Below are 19,223 nucleotides of genomic sequence, written 5' to 3'. Positions count from 1 at the left end.
CCAAATTCCCATAGGATTGAAACCAGCACCCAAACATTTTCTAGAAGGAACTGGAGTTCCTTCAAAGTGCAATTCTTAAATACTCGCCACTGGCTGACTTCCAGGCTCTATCAAAGGAGTAAATGAAGGCCAAGATGGAGTAATAATCTGAGTGTTGAAGGAGAGGTCTAACATGGCGCACACAGACTCTTGGCAAGGACTAGGAAAATTATTGGTCCGAACATTTAATAAAAATATTTGCAAATATTTATCTGATAAGTCTCTAATGTCCAGAATACATTAAATATTATTATGATTTAACCATTTAAAGAATCCCATAGGTAGGATATAACACTGAAAGTCATGGACATAGGCAGCAATTTAGTGGTTGCTACTGGGAAGGGGTTGGGAGATGGGGGTGGAAGGAGACCTAACATGTGCTGATGGAAGCTGGTTTGGGTTTAGCTGGTGGGCACACAGTGCAATATACTGATCTACTATCACAGAAATGTATAATTGAAAACTATATGGTCTTATTAACCAATATCACAGTAATAAATTTAATTAAAAAATAAAAAACAGAAAACTGTACTTGAACAATTAAATAAGTAAATTAAAAAAAATAAAAGTGTGCAAAGGATTTGAAAACATTTTCCAAAGTAAATATAGAAATGGCCAATAAGCTTATAAACAACTGTTGGTCATCATTAATCATTAGACAAATCCAAATCAAAATGACAACGAACTACCACTTTACACCTACTAGGTGACTATAATGAAAAATACAAATATTAAGTGTGGTCGAGGACGTGGAGATTGTAGCCTTCCTAGATTGTTTGCAGGATTATTAAATGTCATGACCATTTTGAAAAATAATTTGTTAGTTCCTCAAAAGGTTAATCAGAGTTGCTGTAGGATGCTATAATTACACTGTTTACTCAAGAGATTTTAAAATATATGTTTACTAAAAAATTGTAAGCAAATGTACATAGTTTTGCAAGTAAAAGGTGGTTCTTTGGGTGTGATAAAAAGCATTTTCAGGGACCCACAAAAGAGAATGAGATCTGGTGGTAGGATTTAATCCGGAAACAAAACCAAAAGGATGCCCTTCCAAAGTCCTTTCTCTGTCTGTCCCACCACAGAAAATCAGGGCCGAAACAAAAGCAATGCCCAGAGTCCCTGTTTCCTATTTAATTTCAGTTCTTTGGAGCCCAGACAATCTGCCGCAGGCCCTGATGAGTGCTGGACCCACACGCACCTCCCAGGTGAGAGAAAGCTGGTGATGAACTGGGTAAGTGAATTACAGGGTGAACAAAAGGGAGAGAGGGAAGGGGGAGAGAGAGAGAGAAGAATGAGTTTCTTTGTTCCCTCAGGATTATATTAGCTTGGGTTTGGGATGGACCAGGCGCTATTTCAAAATAACCGATCAACTTCTCAAGTTTTCATGGGCTTTTGATAGGGCTACCCCTAGTTAGACTGACAGGCCTCTATTGTCAAGCTCCATTTCCCCCCCAAAAATCTGATACCAGTACAGGATAGGGAAAAGGAGGAGTGTTAATGCTCTTGATGGAGAAATTATATGATCCACTGCAGTCTTGGTAAAGCAAACAGGCTCATGCACCTTAGTTACTAAACTCAATGTTTAATTCCTTTTGCTCTCTTTCTTATTAATCACTAGTTAACTGTCCATGGTAACAATAGCAGCATTGTTTGTAACAGCAAATAGCTCATACAACCCAAAGTCCATCAGTTGATGAATGGATAATAAACAAAATGCCCTGATTTATACAATAAAATAGTTTTCAGCTTAAAAATAAATGAAGTACTGATTCATTATAGAACATTCATGAACCTTGAAAACATTATACTAAATGTAAACAAGCTCTGTGTAAAACGCCACATATTTTATTATTTCATATATATGAAATGTCTAGAATATGCAAACCATAAGGAAAGAATAATATCTAAAGGACTGGTAGGGAGAAAGGGCATAAGGAAATTATTGCTAATGGTTGGCCTCATTGATAGGATGAAAATAAGTGTTTATGATTTAGATAGTGGTGATGGTTGTGCCACTTTGCAAATATACTAATCATCACCAAATTGTATAATGTAAAGTGATGAATTTTGTGGTGCTGAGTTATATCTTAATTAAAAAAAAACACTGGTAGCATGTTTATTAAAGAAGAAAGAAGATATTCACTTTGATGTCAATTCTTACACATATTCAAAATTATCAGATGAGATATTGTAATGTTAAGCAAAAGTTTAGAAGAAATGTTATTTTTGGAACAATAGCAACACTCCCAATTTTTGTTCATCAGAATCTCAAAGTATAGTAGCATTCAAATAATTCTAATAATTGGCCATTTCTGTATTTACTTTGGAAAATGTATTCAAATCCTTTGCTTATTTTTTATTTTTTAAATTTACTTATTTAATTGTTCAAGTACAGTTTTCTGTTTTTTATTTTTTCATTAAATTTATGGCCCTGGCTGGTGTAGCTCAGTGGATTGAGCGTGGGCCTGCGAACCAGAGGATCGTGGTTCGATTCCCAGTCAGGGCACATGCCTGGGTTGCAGGCCAGTTCCCTGCAGGCCAACTCCCAGCAGGGGACGCACGAAAGGCAACCATACACTGATGTTTCTCTCCCTCTCTCCTTCCCCTCTAAAGATAAATAAATAAATAAAATCTTAAAAAATAAATTTATTACTGTGATATTGGTTAATAAGACCATATAGTTTTCAATTATACATTTCTGTGATACTAGATCAGTATATTGCACGGTGTGCCCACCAGCTAAACTCAAACCAGCTTCCATCAGAACATGTTAGGTCTCCTTCCACCCCCAATTACTATCAATGTAGTAATTCATCTAGTACTGTATCAATTACTACCTTGATATAAATAGGTCTGAATACTAGAGAGAGCGAATATCTACATGGGAAGCATCTAAAGTGTCAACATTGATTAGTGTCAGGTTTACCTTTTTTAGAAGATTTTATTTATTTACTTTTTTGAGAGAGAGGAAGAGAGGGAGGAAAGAAACTTCGATGTAAGAGAGAAACATCAATAGGTTGCCACTTACATATGCCCTGATGGGACTGAACCTACAACCCTGGCAAGTGCCCTGACCAGCAATTGAACTGGCGAGATTTTGCTTTCTGGGATGACACCCAACCGACTGAGCTATACCAGTGAGGGCTAAGAATTTACTTTTTAAAATGCCCTCAGTGCATAGAGCTATGAAGTTCAGCTATGCCTTTGTAACCTCTGTAAAATAGTATAATTTCTTGACAGTTTGTATAGCAAATTAACTTCCCTAACAAATAAGCAGCAGCTATAATGGTGAAAAATAAACATATTTTGGTTTTCTGAATCCGAGTGGTGATGAATAATTAGTGGAAAGTCACAGTCTGGAGTTTTAAGGTTGATGCTTCAATGAAAAATTAACATTCGGTGGTAGAACAAGTTGGGAACTTGAGATGATACGTTTTCCTGAGTTTTGCTTAACACATTCACGTTACTTTGTTTAAAATCTCATTTATTCATTCATTGATTCATTAATATATCTGTTTACTCCTTTAATTCGATTTAGATATTTGGTTATTTATTAATCATAAGCATTTACTAAGTAATGAATGGTACAAAATACTGCTTGATATATTGAATACAAGAATATCAAAGGCATTCTTTCATGTAATTATGGAACAAGTAGAAACAACACGTAGAAACATTTTGCGATAAACAACAACATATCTCTACTAAAGAAATTTAATTAAGGAAATATGATTATGGTAAAGAGGTCTTTCATAAGTAGTTACAAAAGTTTGTGAGGAATGTTGACCATTGTTTAAATTGCCTTTTGTATATTAAAGCCTCATAACCATTCTGAAGGGAAGCGCTCCTATTATTATCACCATTATATGTATGGAGTGGTGTGGAGATTGGATCTGAACCCAGGCAGACATTTCTCTGATGTGTTCATTTGGATTTTGATGAGGTCACTAATTTGGTATTAAAAAACGTTATGGGGAAAGGGAATTCCAAATTTGGAGAATAAAAAGAACAGAAAAGAAAAAAATGGGAAAGGGATATATCTGATTGGCTCTGAGACTGATATGAATTAGAGACGAAGAAGGTGAAATGAACAAAGTATGGCCAGTTGGGAAAGGTACTGAGACTAACAGGCTACAAATTTTAAATATAATCTGGAGGTAGACATGCAGCCACTGATAGTTTTGACCGAGGGAATGAGTATAAGTATGAAAGTATTTGTGAAAAATAAGCTTGTCTGATATGACCTGTTTTCTTGAGAGGATATTGGGATAGCTATTAGAGAGTGATTAATCAATAATGTAATAAGGACAGAATTATGGTAGACAAATTCGTAGCAAAGGATGATGGAATAAATGCATTCAAATGATGTTGGCCATTCCGAAGTTCCTTTACAACCTATTCTATTAAAATCACCAATTGAATTGTTTTCTGTGGCCACACTCTTCATTCCTTTCAGATTACATATACAAACATTCTCTCTGAGATTATGATTTGATTTCATGAGATTTCCAGACATTGTTTACTCCCTTATCCAATCTCTAAATGTATTGTTTTCTTCTCTATTCACTTAATTTTTAAAAATCCAGTTGAGTTTGTAAGGTCCACCATTTTGTTAACACCCCCCCAAAACTCTTATCTCCCTTTGCTCTCTGTATTTCATCACATAAGTCTAATACATAAAAAACTAACATGAAGATAATTATTTTTTGTACATACTCATTGTGTTTTCACTTCAACCCTCCACTCCAGGAGTCTAATGCTGGTTTAGAGAGTCATATAAAAAGATAAATTGGTGCCACTATAAATTCTTATTCACTAACCTCAAAAATGCTCTCAACTTTGTCTATTAATAATAACAGTTTCACACTTATTAAAATGCTTTTTAAGAAGTTTATATATTTTAAATGATGGCTTCAAACAAATGCAAAAGTGGAAAGGGACCATGAGTATCTGTCATTCGCTTCAACCAACAAGGTCAAACCTGCTTCATTAGTTCAACACACTCCTCCTACATGTGTTATGTTAGAAATAAACTGGGATATATTATTGTTATTATCCACTTGTACTTCAGTAAGTGTCTTTAAAGGATAGGGACATTTTTAATATTCACAACATCACTGCTATAAAATAATAATTTCTTATTATCTTTAAAAATAGACCTTTCAACTCTTTGAGGAGGATGATGATGGCAACATTGATGATGATGGTGATCATTTTTACAGCTGGTTTGGTTACAATCAAAGTACAAACATAGAATGCACAGGCCCTATCTTTTGACTATGGGTCCTTCCTTCCTCCTCTTTGTGTTCTCCTTACCATTGTATTGTTAATAAAGTTGGCAACCCCCTGGCTAGACTCACTAAAAAAAGAAGATAAAAGAGCCAAATGAAGTAAATTGGAAATAAAGGAAGAGAAGTTACCATGGACACCACAGATATACAAAGAATCATACTAGAACATCATGAAAGACTATGTGCAATCAAATCCAATCATCGAGAAGAAATGGACAAGATTCTAGAAACATATACCTTTCGTAGAGTTAATCATTAAGAGCTGGAAAATTTAAATAGACCATTCAACAGTGAGAAAATTGAAACAACCATCAAAAATAAAAGTCCAGGACTAGAAGGCTTCTACCAAGCATTCAAAGAAGAGGTGATGACTATTCTTCTCAAATTCTTACCAAAACTGAATAGGCAATCCTTTCTAACACATTTTATAAGGCCAACAAAACCCTGATACCAAAACCTGGCAAGGAAACCATACCAAAGAAAAAAATCACTACCACCACCACCACCAACAAAACAAACCCACTATATGCCAATATCTCTGATGAAGAGATGCAAAAATCCTAAACAAAATACTAGCAAAATTGAATACAAAAATACATTAAAAATGTGACCAAGAGAGGTTCATTGTAGGGGCACAAGAATGGTTCAACATAATCAAATAAATCAATGTAATGTACTAAATTAACAAAATAAAGGATAAACATCATTTGATTATATCAATAGAAATATAAAAAGCATTTGATAAGATACAACATACATTTATGACTAAAACACTCAATAAATGGGTATAGAAAGAAAGTGTAACAGGGTGTAGCCAGGAGGGGGCCCCCAAAAAAGGGTTTAGAATGGGGTCCAAAACTAAAGGTGTCCAGGAAATATTAGAAAGACATATAAGATGTCCTCACCTCTTACCCTCCCCCTAACAGGTGTCAGTTGGGGGAAGGGACAAATGGAGCAGGGCCATGAGAGCTGTTTTGCATAGCAACAGTTTCACAGCTACCCTCTGGAATAGTCATTTAACATATCTATAACCTTTAACTGGTTTCATAGATATGTTAAATAGCTATGACCGTACTTTGAGCCAGGGAGAAGAGAGTGACTTCTACCCAGGATGTACCTGGGGGCCTGGTCCCCTGAGTTACAGCGCCTGCGTGGGAGCTTGGAGTTGATTGACTCCACGCCATGGGCCCACACCTGCCCAGACTAAAGATGGCAGCCCAGTAAAGCTGGGAGGATACAGGAGTCCTGGCAGGTGTAACCGATTGTGGGAGGAGTTGGAAATGGGGCTGCAGAGGAGAACTGGCACGGGGATTTAAACACAGAGGTGGCAGCCATTGGGGAGGGAGCCATGCAGTTTGGGGCAGAGTGAGGACCCCCTCTGGCCCATGTGGGAGAGAGCCACGCGGTTTGGGTGGAGTGCAGACCTCCTCTTAGCCATGTGAGGAGAGAGAACCACGTGCTTTCGGCCAGAATGGGGATTCCTGCAGCCATGTGAAAGAGAATCACCGTGCAGCTTTAGCAGAGAACCGCCACTTGGCTTTGCCAGAATGCGGACCCCTACAGCCAGGTGAAGATAAAAGCCACGCACTTTTGGTGAAGTGCAGACCCCTGCAGCTTTGGTAGAAGAGGCCCACACAGCTTTGGGATGCTCCCTTTGGCCCCGTGGGAGGTATGGAAGCAGGAGAGACTTTGCCTGGAAGAAGGGTGAAAGGACTCTTGCCAGGGGACCATGAGAAGGTGCCGCATGACTTTGGATTAATTGGAGATCCTGCCTGGACAGTGACAGCTGACGGTGCCAGCAGCCTGAAACACAGACGTGTGCTTCTTTTCCTGAGATACAGTACCCCAAATTAGGGTAGGGGGAAGGAAGTGCTGTGGGCATCTGTGGGTATCCTAAAGGATTTTGATATATTAATAGGGATATTGGGTCCTTACTTCAAGTTTGTATAGCTTTAAATAAACCTTTCCTTTCCTTTTCACAAATCTCTGGCATGGAGAGATGTCTGTCCTCTGGTGGCAGACAGACTAGCCCAGTAGGTATTAGTATACCGTCCCTGGGAGGGGCCCCTGTTTTCTGTAACAGTTTTTGGCATCCCTGGATGGGACAAATATTGCCCCCCTTGGACCTCTGTTCTGTAACAAAAGTACCTCAACATAGTAAAGGTCATACACAACATACATGACAAATCCTTAGCTAACATCATATCAATGGTGAAAAATGGAAGGCTTTTCCTCTAAAATCAGGAACAATGCAGAATTGTCTACTCTCACCACTCTTATTCAGCACAGTAGTGGAAGTCTTAGCCAGAGCCATCAGGCAACAGAAAGAAAGAAAAGACTACCAAGCTAAGAATGAAGAAGTAAAAGTGTCAGTTTTTGCAGATGACATGATTATTTATATAGAAAACCCTAAATACTCCACCAAAAACACTAGAAACAATGAACAAATACAGTAAAACTGCAGGATACAAAACCAATGTACAAAAATCATTGCATTCCTGTACACTAACAATGAAATTTCACAAAAAAGAAAAAAATTCCTTTTGCAATTGCAACAAAAAGAATAAAATACCTAATAATAAACTTAACAAAGGCTGTGAGGAACCTCTATGCTGAAAACTACAAGGCATTATTAGAAGAGATTGGAAAAGAAACAATGAAATGAAAAGATATTTTGTGCTCATGAATTGGAAGGGTCAACATTGTTAAAATGCCCAGATTACTCAAAGTGATATAAAGATTTAATGCAATCCCCATCAAAATCCTAATGATATCTTTCAAAAAAAGTAGAACAAAGAAACCCCATCAGACTGGTCTGTAACCCAAAAAGGCCACAACAGCCAAAGCAATTATGAGAAAAAAGAACAAAGATATCACACTACTTGACTTCAAATTACACTGCAGAACAATGATAATCAAAGCAGTGTGGTATTGGCAAAAAAATTAACACAGAGACCGATGGAACACAATTGAGCACAAAAAAAATAAACGCACATGTATATGAGCAAATAATTTTTGACAAAAGAGCCAAAAATGTACAAGGAAGAAAAGAAAGCTTCTTCAATAAATGGTGCAGGGAAAATTGGAAAGTCATATGCAAAGGAATGAAACTACACTGTTATTTGCCATTCCCCAATAAAAAATCAACTCAAAATGGATCAAAGACCTAAATATAAGACTTCAAACAATAAATTACATAAAATAAACCAGAGGTATTAAACTCATGGACCTTGGTCTTAGAGAAGATTTTATGAATTTGGTCCCAAATGCAAGACACAAATAGATGAATGAGACTATATCCAAGTAAAAAACTTCTGTAAAACATATTACCAGCTAAACAAAAAAGCAAGCCACCAAATGGGAGGAGATAGCAACTTCAAACAACTGCTCTCACAAAGGAGAAAAAGACAAAAATATAAAAAATTCATACGACTCAACACCAAACAACTAAAAATTGAAAAATGGGCAAAGGACCTGAACAGACACTCCTTGATGACCAAGAAGATGTACAAATGGCCAGCCATTAGATATATGAAAAGATGCCCAACTTCACCAGCTATTAGAGAAATACCAATTAAAAACTGCAATGAGATACCATCTCAAACCTGTCAGAATGGCTGTTGTCAACAAGACAAGTAAGGACAAGGGTTGGAGAGGTTGTATAGAAAAAGGAACCCATATTCACTACTGGTGGAAATGTAAAGGGAACAGTAATTATAAAAAGCAACATGCCATGTCCTCAAAGTTAGGAATAGAGTTGTCATATGACCCAACAATCCCTCTTCTGGGTATCTACTCATAAAATTTGAAAACATTTATTTGCAAAGATATATGCATCCCTATATTTATTGCAGCATTTTTATCGTGGCCAAGACAAGGAAACAACCAAAGTGCTCTTCAATAGATGAATGGATAAAGGGCATGTGGTACATATATACATTGAAATACTATCCAGCCATCAGAAAAGTTGAAATACTGCCATTTGTTAAAACATGAATGGCCCTCAAGAATATCAAAGCAAAATAAGTCAGGAAGAGCTTAAGAATCATATGATTTTACTCATATGGAAGATATAAAACTGAAAGCAACAAACGAGAAAACAACAAATGAATAAGAAAAACAAACCAGAACTCATAGATGCAGACAACAGTATGGTGGTTACTAAAGGGAAGGGTGGTAAGTGGGTAGTAAAGGGTAGGGGCGTCAAATGTATGGTGACAGAAAATAAGTTGCCTTTAGGTGGTGTGAACACAATCCCATAGGAAGATCATGTATCATAGAAATGTACACTTGAAACCTACATAATTTAACCAATGACACTCCGATAAATTTAATAAAAATGAAAAAAAGAAGTTATTTGTCATGTAGAATCTATCCTTTTAAAAATTATTCACTGCGTTTTGTTGTCATTTAAAAGGTTTCTTTATCCCCTTTATTTCCAGCTAAGTGGCAGTTAGCTATAGTGCAATGAGCTTTTTAGTGCCTCTTGTATCACATTAAGCAGCACTAATGTCCAATGTCTCCCTGTGCATGACGTTAAGATTTGGCACTGAGGTCGTGTACCATCAGTCTGATCCACCCAGTATAAAGTTTCCCGTTACCTTTCTATGTACTAATTTTAGCAGCCAACAATGGATGTATTGCTTAGATCCATTATTTTATGAAAATATGCAAAATGATCTTGCCTTCTTATTACTAATTTTGCCCTGAAGACAAAGCTAAAAGAAAAGAGAAAAAAACATGGTAGGAATGGGTTGTGACTTGTATTCTCACTTTTTGTTCTGGGTCACCAAATAGGTGAGGACTGAACTGGCAAATCTTAATTTTCCTTCAGGAATAGCAGGAGAAGGAACATTCAACAAGTTAATACAATTTATCCCTGTCATAATAAATACTATCTTGGTAAGCACAAAGAAAGAAGTGGCTAATTCTAATTGTTAGTTAAAAGCAGTTATAAGTAGATGGAAAAATGTGTGTGTGTGTGTGTGTGTGTGTGTTGCATGTGTACATGTTGCTACGTGGTCAAAGCTGGAGAAATAAAGGAGGCAGAAAATGGAGAGCTTTTTAAATTATATACAGTCATTTGAAAATAGATTTGACATTTAAGGGTTTTATAGAAAAGTCATTCAAATTGCTTCCTTTTGAAATGACTATAAATATTTTGATAATATTTGCTTAAATAAGCTAAACTAAACAACACTAACATACAAGTCACAGATTATTTTTACTGCATGCCAAACAAAAGGTAAAGGGGGAGGATAATTTTAAGACCAAATCATTGCATGTCTTGCAGGAGATGCTAAACCACATTTACACAAATTGGAACAAACCATAAAATATTTTGACAAATGCTAATTTGAGACATCCCTCTGTAAAGGATTAGCAACACAGGACAAGTGAATGGAGTTTGGCCAGAAAACATTGTAAAATAGCTTTCAGCAAGCTTAGTGAGGCAGGGAGAGTATCTATTAAGGACTGTTGAGACTCTTACACTGAAAAGTATGTTTATTCATCTGTCAAAATACCTACACAGTTAATACCTACTGTGCACCAGAAATGGTCTAGCCATTGCTTCTGTTAATTCACTTATGTTAAAAATCTGTTCAACTAATAAAAATACAAACGTACACTCATACTCTTACATATTATAGAATGTAAATAATATATACAGCAAGATAGAATGTTTCTAAAATTAAGTTTCTAAGATATGTAAGAGTACAATGATCAATGATTCTGTCCTGAGGAATTAATGAAAACTTTGGAAAACGAGTTTCATTTGGATTAAAACATGTAGTATGGGTAAGACTTCTAATACGAAAGAAGTTTGTGTGTGTGTGTGTTTGATGATTTTAGAGCATGGGTAGATTCTTAGTAAATTATTAAAAACTGGTATGCAAAATTTGCACTTAGGTGTGACTCTGGAGAGATGGATTGCATTTCTAGTAGATTACAAATGGCCACAAATCATTGTTCTGCCCATGAAGACGTGCAGAGTGTTCCCATATCCCTTAACTGTTCGATGACTTGGTTTGACCAGCAAGATGCAGGGCTGTGATGCTGTATGAATTTGGAGTCAGGCCTCTAGTGGCCTTGTAATCTCTTATACGCTTGGAACACTGCCAGCGTGTGAGTGAATCCGAGCTAGACTGCTGGAGAGGATCTGCAGAGAGCTGAGGGACCCGGATTCAAGCCTGTCCACAGCCAGATGAGGAGAGAGTCCTCTGTAGGTAACTTGGCCTCTGACAAATTAGCGGCAGATTGTGGAGGAGAGTCAGTCCAGATGTGATCAGTGGAAGAGCAGCCCCGCTGATCTCAGCCCACACTGCAAATCCTCTGAATGGCAAGATCATAAATGGTTGTTTTTAAGTCATTAAGTTTGGGAAGTGGTTGATTGCCCAAGAAAGGTAAACTGGTGTGGAGCCCCTGCCTCAAGGATCTATAATGTGGCGTTCAGGTGTCTGGACTCAATTTATCAAAAGGTGCGGAGCTGCAATATGCCAGTAACGAACAAGTAGAGTTTGAAATTAAAAACACACTTCCATTTACATTAGTATTCTCCAAAATGGAACAGCTATAAATATCACAAAATATGTATATCTATAAAAGGAAAACCACAAAACTCTGATGAATAAATCATATAAGGATTAAACAAATGCAGAAATACTCCATAGTCATGAGTAGGAAGACTCATCATGTCCAGATGGCAGTCCTCCCCAAGTTGATCTATTGATTTAATGCAATTTCAATAAAGATTTCAAAAAGTTATTTTTTATAGATATCAACCAATTTTCAAACATTTATATATATGGAGAGGTAAAGGACTCGGAATGGCCAACACAATAGTGAAGAAGAACAAAGTCAGAAGACTGATACTATCTGACTTCAAAACTTCCTATAGCATGACCATTATTAAAATAGTATCGTATTGGTGAAAAAATAGACAAAAAGATCTACAAAACAAAAATAGAGATTCCCTCAGATAGGCCCACAAAAATACAGCTGATTAATCTTTGACAAAGGAACAAAGGTGAGACAAAAGAGCAAATGGTTCTGAAACAACGGGACATCCACATGTAAAAAATAAACCAAGACAAAGACCTTATACCCTTCTCAAAACTAGCTCAAAATGTATCATAGACTTACATGTAGCATGCAAAACTATAACTCTCCCAGTAGACAGCAGAGAAGACAGTTTGGTGACCTCAAGCATGGCAATGGCATTTTAGATATTACACCAAACCATGATCCGTGAAAGAAATAATTGATATGCTGGATTTGATAAGTTAAGTAGAAAAACTACTTTGTGAAAACACTCTCAGAAAAATGAGAAAATAAGTCACAGGCTGGGAGAAAATATTTGCAAAAGAATATATCATAAAGGAGTATTCTGTGGCTATCATTCGTACATCAATACACAAATGCTGATGAGGATGTAGAGAGAAGGGGACCCTAGTGCACTGTTGTTGGGAATGCAGACTGGTGCAGCCACTGTGGAAAACAGTATGGAACTTCCTCAATAAAGTAAAATGAAACTGCTTTTTGACCCAGGGATCCCACTGCTGGGAATGTACCCAACGGACTCTGAAACAGCAACTCGAAGGCAGCTGAGCACCCCTATGTTTATGGCAGCACTGTTTTCATTAGCCAAAATTTGGAAACAGCCTAAGTGCCCACCAGCAGATGTGTGGATAAAAAACAAACAAACAACTGTGGTACATCTATGCAATGGAATACTGTATAGCAAAAAGGAAGAAGGAACTCCAACCTTCTGTAACAGCCTGGATGAAACTGAAGACTATTATGCTAAGTGAAAGAAGCCAGTTGGTGAAAGACAAAATACCATATGATCTCACTTTTAAGAGGAAACTAATGAACAAAACAAACTAATGAGCAACATAGAACCAGAGGCATAGACTCATGGAACAGACTGAAAGCTGTAAGATGGGAGAGGGGAGGCAGGGACTATTGAAAGAGGGTGGAGGGATTAGTCAAAGAGCACATATGAAGGATACCATGGACAGTGGTGCGGGGATTGACAATGGAAGTGGAGGGCAGGCTGAATGGAGGGAGGCAAAGGGGGGAAATGGGACAATTGTAATAGCATAAGCAATAATTTTTTTTAAAAAATAGGACTGTTGTATAAGATATACAAAAAAACTGAAAATTCAACAATAAGAAAACAAGCAACCTGATTAAAAATGGGCACAGATGTTAACAAATGTCTCACCAAAGAAGATATACATCTGGCAAAAAAAAACATATGAAATGATGCTTTATATTATATGTCATCTGTGAAATGCAAATTAAAAGAACAATGACATGGTACTGCAAATCTATTAAAATGGTCCAAATCTGGAACACTGACAATATAAAATGCTGGTGAGTGTGTGGAAAAACAGAAACTCTCATTTATTGTTGGTGGGAATGCAAAAAGTACAGCCATTTTGGAAGACAGTCTGAAAATTCCTTACAAAACTAAGCATAGTCTTACCATATAATTCAGCAATCACATTCCTTGGTATTTACCCAACGGAATTGAAAGCTTATGTCCATACAATAACCCTTACATGGATGTTTGTAGCAGTTATATTCATAGTTGCCATAATCCAAAAGTACCCAAGTTGTCCTTCAGTGGGTGAGTGAATGAATTGTTCTCTATGCAGATGATGAAATATACTCAACACTGAAAACAAATGACTTATTCAGCCATGGCAAAACCTGGAGGAAACTTCAGCTCATAATGCTAAGTGGAGAAAGCCAATTTGAAGAGGCTGTGTACTGTATGATTCTGACTGTTTAACATTCTGGAAAAGACAAAACTATGGAGGTAGTATAAAGTCCAGTCTTTGCCAGTAGTTGAGGGAAGGAGAAGGAATGACTATGCAGAACATGGGGATTTTTAGGGCAGTGAATACACTTTATATAATACCATAATAATGGAAATGTCATCATGCATTTGTGCATAGCCATAGAATGTACAAAATCAAGACTAAACAATAGTGTAACTTATGAACTTTGGGTGATAATAATGGGTCGATGTAAGTTTAGCTGTTCTAACAAATATATCACTCTGATGGGGAATGTTGGTCATGAAGGAGGTTATGCATGAGTTGGGGTAGGGAAGATAGAGGAAATCTCTGCACATTCTCAATGCTTTGAACCTAAAACTTCTCTTTACAAAAATCTTATAAAATGAGGAGCCTTTAACTGATTATGTGCTACACCTACCTGTACGTTGGCACAGCAGACCATTTATTATCTAAATGTATTCTGCCTTTCTAGTTGATTGGCTGTCCTTCGATGGTCTTTGTCTAGAGAGAGCAGGATTGTGTTGGTGCTTGTTGTGTCCACAACTGTTAGTGTTTATGGGTAACCAGTCTCTTTGGCTCCAAGACTGGGACAGATGAGGCAAAAAGAAAATCCCCAAACCCATCACCGTACAGTACCTTAGGCCCCAATTTCACTAGCCAGCCTCCCTTCTCTCAGCCTTTCAGGGCCTCTTAAGTATGTGTTTATACATGAATTCTAAGGTTTTTAGTTATACTTAGTGGGGGGAATTAGGATAAGTCTGCCTACCCCATTTTTCTAAAATTAAAAATTTGACATTTACTTTATTTTTTCATCTTAGTGACTACTCAATATATTTCCACTTGAATTAATGAAAATAATATAGCAGACCATAGCTTGAGTGACAAATGTGTATCAGACAAAAGGCATACCATGTGAGCTCAAAAATATATTTATTTCTCATGTATACTCAACTTCATTGCCTGCTTCCCATTCTTTTGACTTTGGTGACTCTCCATATTTTGTCTCCTAATCCTGTGGGAAAGGAGTTTTATAAACCAGTTTGAAATCACTTATGCTCAAATGTTGAAGTCTCCTTTTCTGCGGGGAGAATAGAGAGGAGGCCCCACTCCAATTGCCTCCTTTGATCTTCTTGTAGCACCATGTGGGGTCTCCCAGCTTCTAGCATTCAGTGAAAGAATAATGGTTTGAGAGACTCAGAGCACATAAGCTTCTTCCTAATAGAAATAACTGGTGATTTTTAAAATTCTTATTTATTTGTCTATTTATCTATCTATTTATTTATTTTTGAAGTTATCGGGGTACACTGGTTAACAGAATTATATAGGTTTCAGGTGCACAATTCCACAGTCATCTGTACACTGCACTGTGTGTTCGCCACCTCAACTCAAGTCTCCTTCCCTCACTATTTACACCCCCTATACCATTGAGGGTGTTGTCGGTCTGTGAGCCAAATACTAGGTTTGTGGTAAGTGCTTAACAGAATNATGTATACTCAACTTCATTGCCTGCTTCCCATTATATTGACTTTGGTGACTCTCCATATTTTGTCTCCTAATCCTGTGGGAAAGGAGTTTTATAAACCAGTTTGAAATCACTTATGCTCAAATGTCGAAGTCTCCTTTTCTGCGGGGAGAATAGAGAGGAGGCCCCAGTCCAATTGCCTCCTTTGATCTTCTTGTAGCACCATGTGGGGTCTCCCAGCTTCTAGCATCCAGTGAAAGAATAATGGTTTGAGAGACTCAGAGCACATAAGCTTCTTCCTAATAGAAATAACTGGTGATTTTTTAAATTCTTATTTATTTGTCTATTTATCTATCTATTTATTTATTTTTGAAGTTATCGGGGTACACTGGTTAACAGAATTATATAGGTTTCAGGTGCACAATTCCACAGTCATCTGTACACTGCACTGTGTGTTCGCCACCTCAACTCAAGTCTCCTTCCCTCACTATTTACACCCCCTATACCATTGAGGGTGTTGTCGGTCTGTGAGCCAAATACTAGGTTTGTGGTAAGTGCTTAACAGAATATTATTGAAATGGATTCCAATTTACCAAGAACAGTAAGGATAAATATTTATACTGGCATTGGTTCTCTTATGCCATTGTGATTCAATTTGAAGTTTTGTTTTGAGAAAAAGCAGAACAGGGTGTGAGGAATTTTTCAGATTTTAACACTACCCTTCACTGCTGAGCTTTGTATCACAAGGGGATCATCTCTATAAATTACATTTCCAAGGTTGTTTTTCAACAGGCTTCCACTGATTGGGACAGTAGGAAGCATTGGGGGGAAATTGGAGCATGGGGCGCTAGGATGAGTTCCATTCCTCTCTTTTGACTTTGGGAGGGATCTTTGAGAGTGACTGTGACTTTTTAGCAGCTATATTTCTTAATGAAGATCTTATTCCTCTCTATTTCAAATTCCCCATCTGATAGTCCTGGTCCTTGGATTCTGGTAAGACCACTGCCACTCCTTCTCCCTTCATTTCCATGACTGGTGATGTTACTGTAATTACCTCACCTAAATCTTCTCTATTTTATTACTATCCCCACATCACTAAGATCACACAGGTGTAAGTGGTAAAGGTGGTATTTGAACTGTGGCAAGCTAACCACTGAGCTCTATCCATTTATCCAGTGCCTTGATTTATATGATACCATGATAGGACTGCCAACCTTCCCAAAATGCAATGCAGATTTTGAGAGTAGTTATTTCCTTAAATCCAGATTTGTAATTCAAGGAAAGTCATACATCTGGTCCCATTGTTGATAGTATTTTAAATACTAGTACAGTGAGAAATCTAAAAATATATCTAAAAATAAATGTAGATTTAAAAATTTTGAGTTAATAGTGCTTTTTTGCCTCTATTATCCATAAGTGCTATTCAATTTCTATTCCAACTTGGCACACAGGAGATTGAGCTTTATAATTCTTGAGGATATTTTTATCTTCTCAAAGCCAATTTTTAATGAGATTTCATGGTATTATGCATTTTTTGTAGGGATGGTAAGGCAAAAATTGTGTGGCTTATGAAAACATGGGAAATGAGGGTGGCTGGGGTTGGGGGGTAGTTTAGAGGGGAAGATGGAGACAACTGTGCTTGAACAACAATAAAAATAAAAATAATAAAAATAAAAACTTGTGTCTACATATGCAACCAGGAAGAAATATTTTATTATTCAGTCTGAACTTTCAGCTTGCTATTGACATTTCTGCCTCTTAATATGTGAGAAGTAACTTCCCAGTTGTTTTTGGAGAGGCTTTAAATCTAATTGTCAGCTAGAATAAAATTTGAGTGCATTCTCAGATAAAGTCTCTTTTCCTTTTCCTTTGTGGTCTAAGGATTTATTAATCAATACCAATGCTCTCTGGACCTGACTTGAGGTCCTTTTTGAAATGTACTAACATTCTAATTTGTCAACATTAAGTTTGAACATATCATACTCCAGCTTGTGATTTTAAAGGAAAAGTTGAAGACAATGTAAAAATTGAATATTTTTAAAGAAGAGTCAATAGAAGTCAAGGAATTCTAATATATTTTTCCCCTTTAATAAATACATAAAGCTCTTGACCATTTCCCTCAATTATCTTGATTAACATGATAGTAGGGTCTTTCAGAACATCACTATACCAATTTTCACAGCCTGATGTAAGCACTCATTTCACAGAAACAATCATGGCTAGCATTAATGGGTGAGTGTCAGTTCCATAACACAGCAGTATAAAGCGTATTTACACCATCATAACATACAGAACACCATATACATACACAAAAAAATCACAGCTCCAGGACAAATAAAATCCAATCTCCTAGAGACAGCTTACATTTATAGGCTTTACCTGAAACATGTTGTTTCCTTTACATTTTTGTAATATTTTTTTCTTCTCAAGCATCAAACAGGTCTTCCCTGTGTCTTGTGATTTATTTGTAACACTGTGTTCATGCAAAAATAATACTTGTTTTATTGCGTTAACATTTAAACAGTTTTGGATTTGGGTCCTAAAACCATCATCTAACATTTGATGTTGCTTCATCCATATTGTCATTTTATTTGGAGTGATATGATGATTTGTTTTTAGTGAGTTACCAAATGACAGACATATCCAGTTGACCACAGTTCAGAAATCAAGATTCTAAGCTTCTTGATCATGCACATTTTACTCTCATTCTTGAAAAGTGGTTTGATTCAGACACACCATTTTTATTCATATTTATTGGCTTTCTTTCATTCTTTTTAAATATTTCTAAAAACAACAACAAAAGGAATAAAAGAAAATACTGTCCCACAGCCACAGTTCACAAAACGGAAGAGCAGCAAGGATCACGCTGACCATTGTGAAGACAGTCAGGTAGTGACACTGTAGTAAACATTGAATGCCATTGGAATACTGCAGGAATGCGATCATTACTATAACCCATACTTCTGTAACAGTTCAGATTGCCACTGGCGTTTGCGCTCCGGGAAATAATCTGGAATGTGGATTTTTTTAAAATCCTGAATACACTTTTTCATTTCTTCTTCTACACTGAGCTTCTCACAGACTCTCTTTTTCGAAAGATTTGTCTCCCGCGACTTGCTGATGAGCGTCTGAAAGAGTTCACTGTTCCTGCGTTTGTCTGGCGGGGGCATCCACTGCACCGGAGCCTTTTTGGAAGGCCGATCCAGGGTTAAGGTGTTCGGCTGGTGAGCTGCTGTCTGCTGAGCGTTGGGTGGGTTGTCCTGGGGCGTGCTTGCCTCCGAGTGGCTGTCACAGCTGGAGGTGGAGAGCTCATTACAGGAAGTCCCACTTTCACTTCCTTTGTCTGTGACTTTGTCCTGTTTCCTGTCTTCATGTTCTTGTTTCGGTGACACTATTTTTTGAGGCGGCCCTGAAAAGGAGAAAGAAGGAGAACAATTGAATAAGAAATGAAAAGGTCAAATTAAATAAACTTTGTAATTTGTTTGGCTTTTAAAGATTATTTATTTATTTATCTATTCATTTATTTACAGAGAGAGAGGGAAGGGAGGGAGAAAGAGAGGAAGAGAGACATCAACGTGTTTCGGTTTACAGGAAAATGCCCAACCCAATGAGCCACACCAA

General features: G+C 37.0%; 1 protein-coding gene across 1 annotated transcript in view; it reads right to left on the bottom strand.

Annotated features, from left to right (window-relative positions):
* Positions 1–17,477: 17,477 nt before the first annotated feature.
* Positions 17,478–19,223, bottom strand: part of KCTD8 (potassium channel tetramerization domain containing 8) — a 212,714-nt gene continuing 210,968 nt past the window's right edge. Inside the window, exon 2 of the mRNA XM_037034168.1 lies at positions 17,478–19,011. Within this exon, the coding sequence (XP_036890063.1) occupies positions 18,551–19,011 (461 nt within the window). The 3' untranslated portion in view covers positions 17,478–18,550. The remainder of the gene's footprint in view (positions 19,012–19,223) is intronic.

Source organism: Sturnira hondurensis, unplaced genomic scaffold (assembly GCF_014824575.4).
Source record: "Sturnira hondurensis isolate 20B ecotype Veracruz unplaced genomic scaffold, ASM1482457v3 Scaffold0022017, whole genome shotgun sequence".
NCBI classification, from domain to species: domain Eukaryota; kingdom Metazoa; phylum Chordata; class Mammalia; order Chiroptera; family Phyllostomidae; genus Sturnira; species Sturnira hondurensis.
This window is presented reverse-complemented; position numbering and strand designations above follow the sequence as displayed.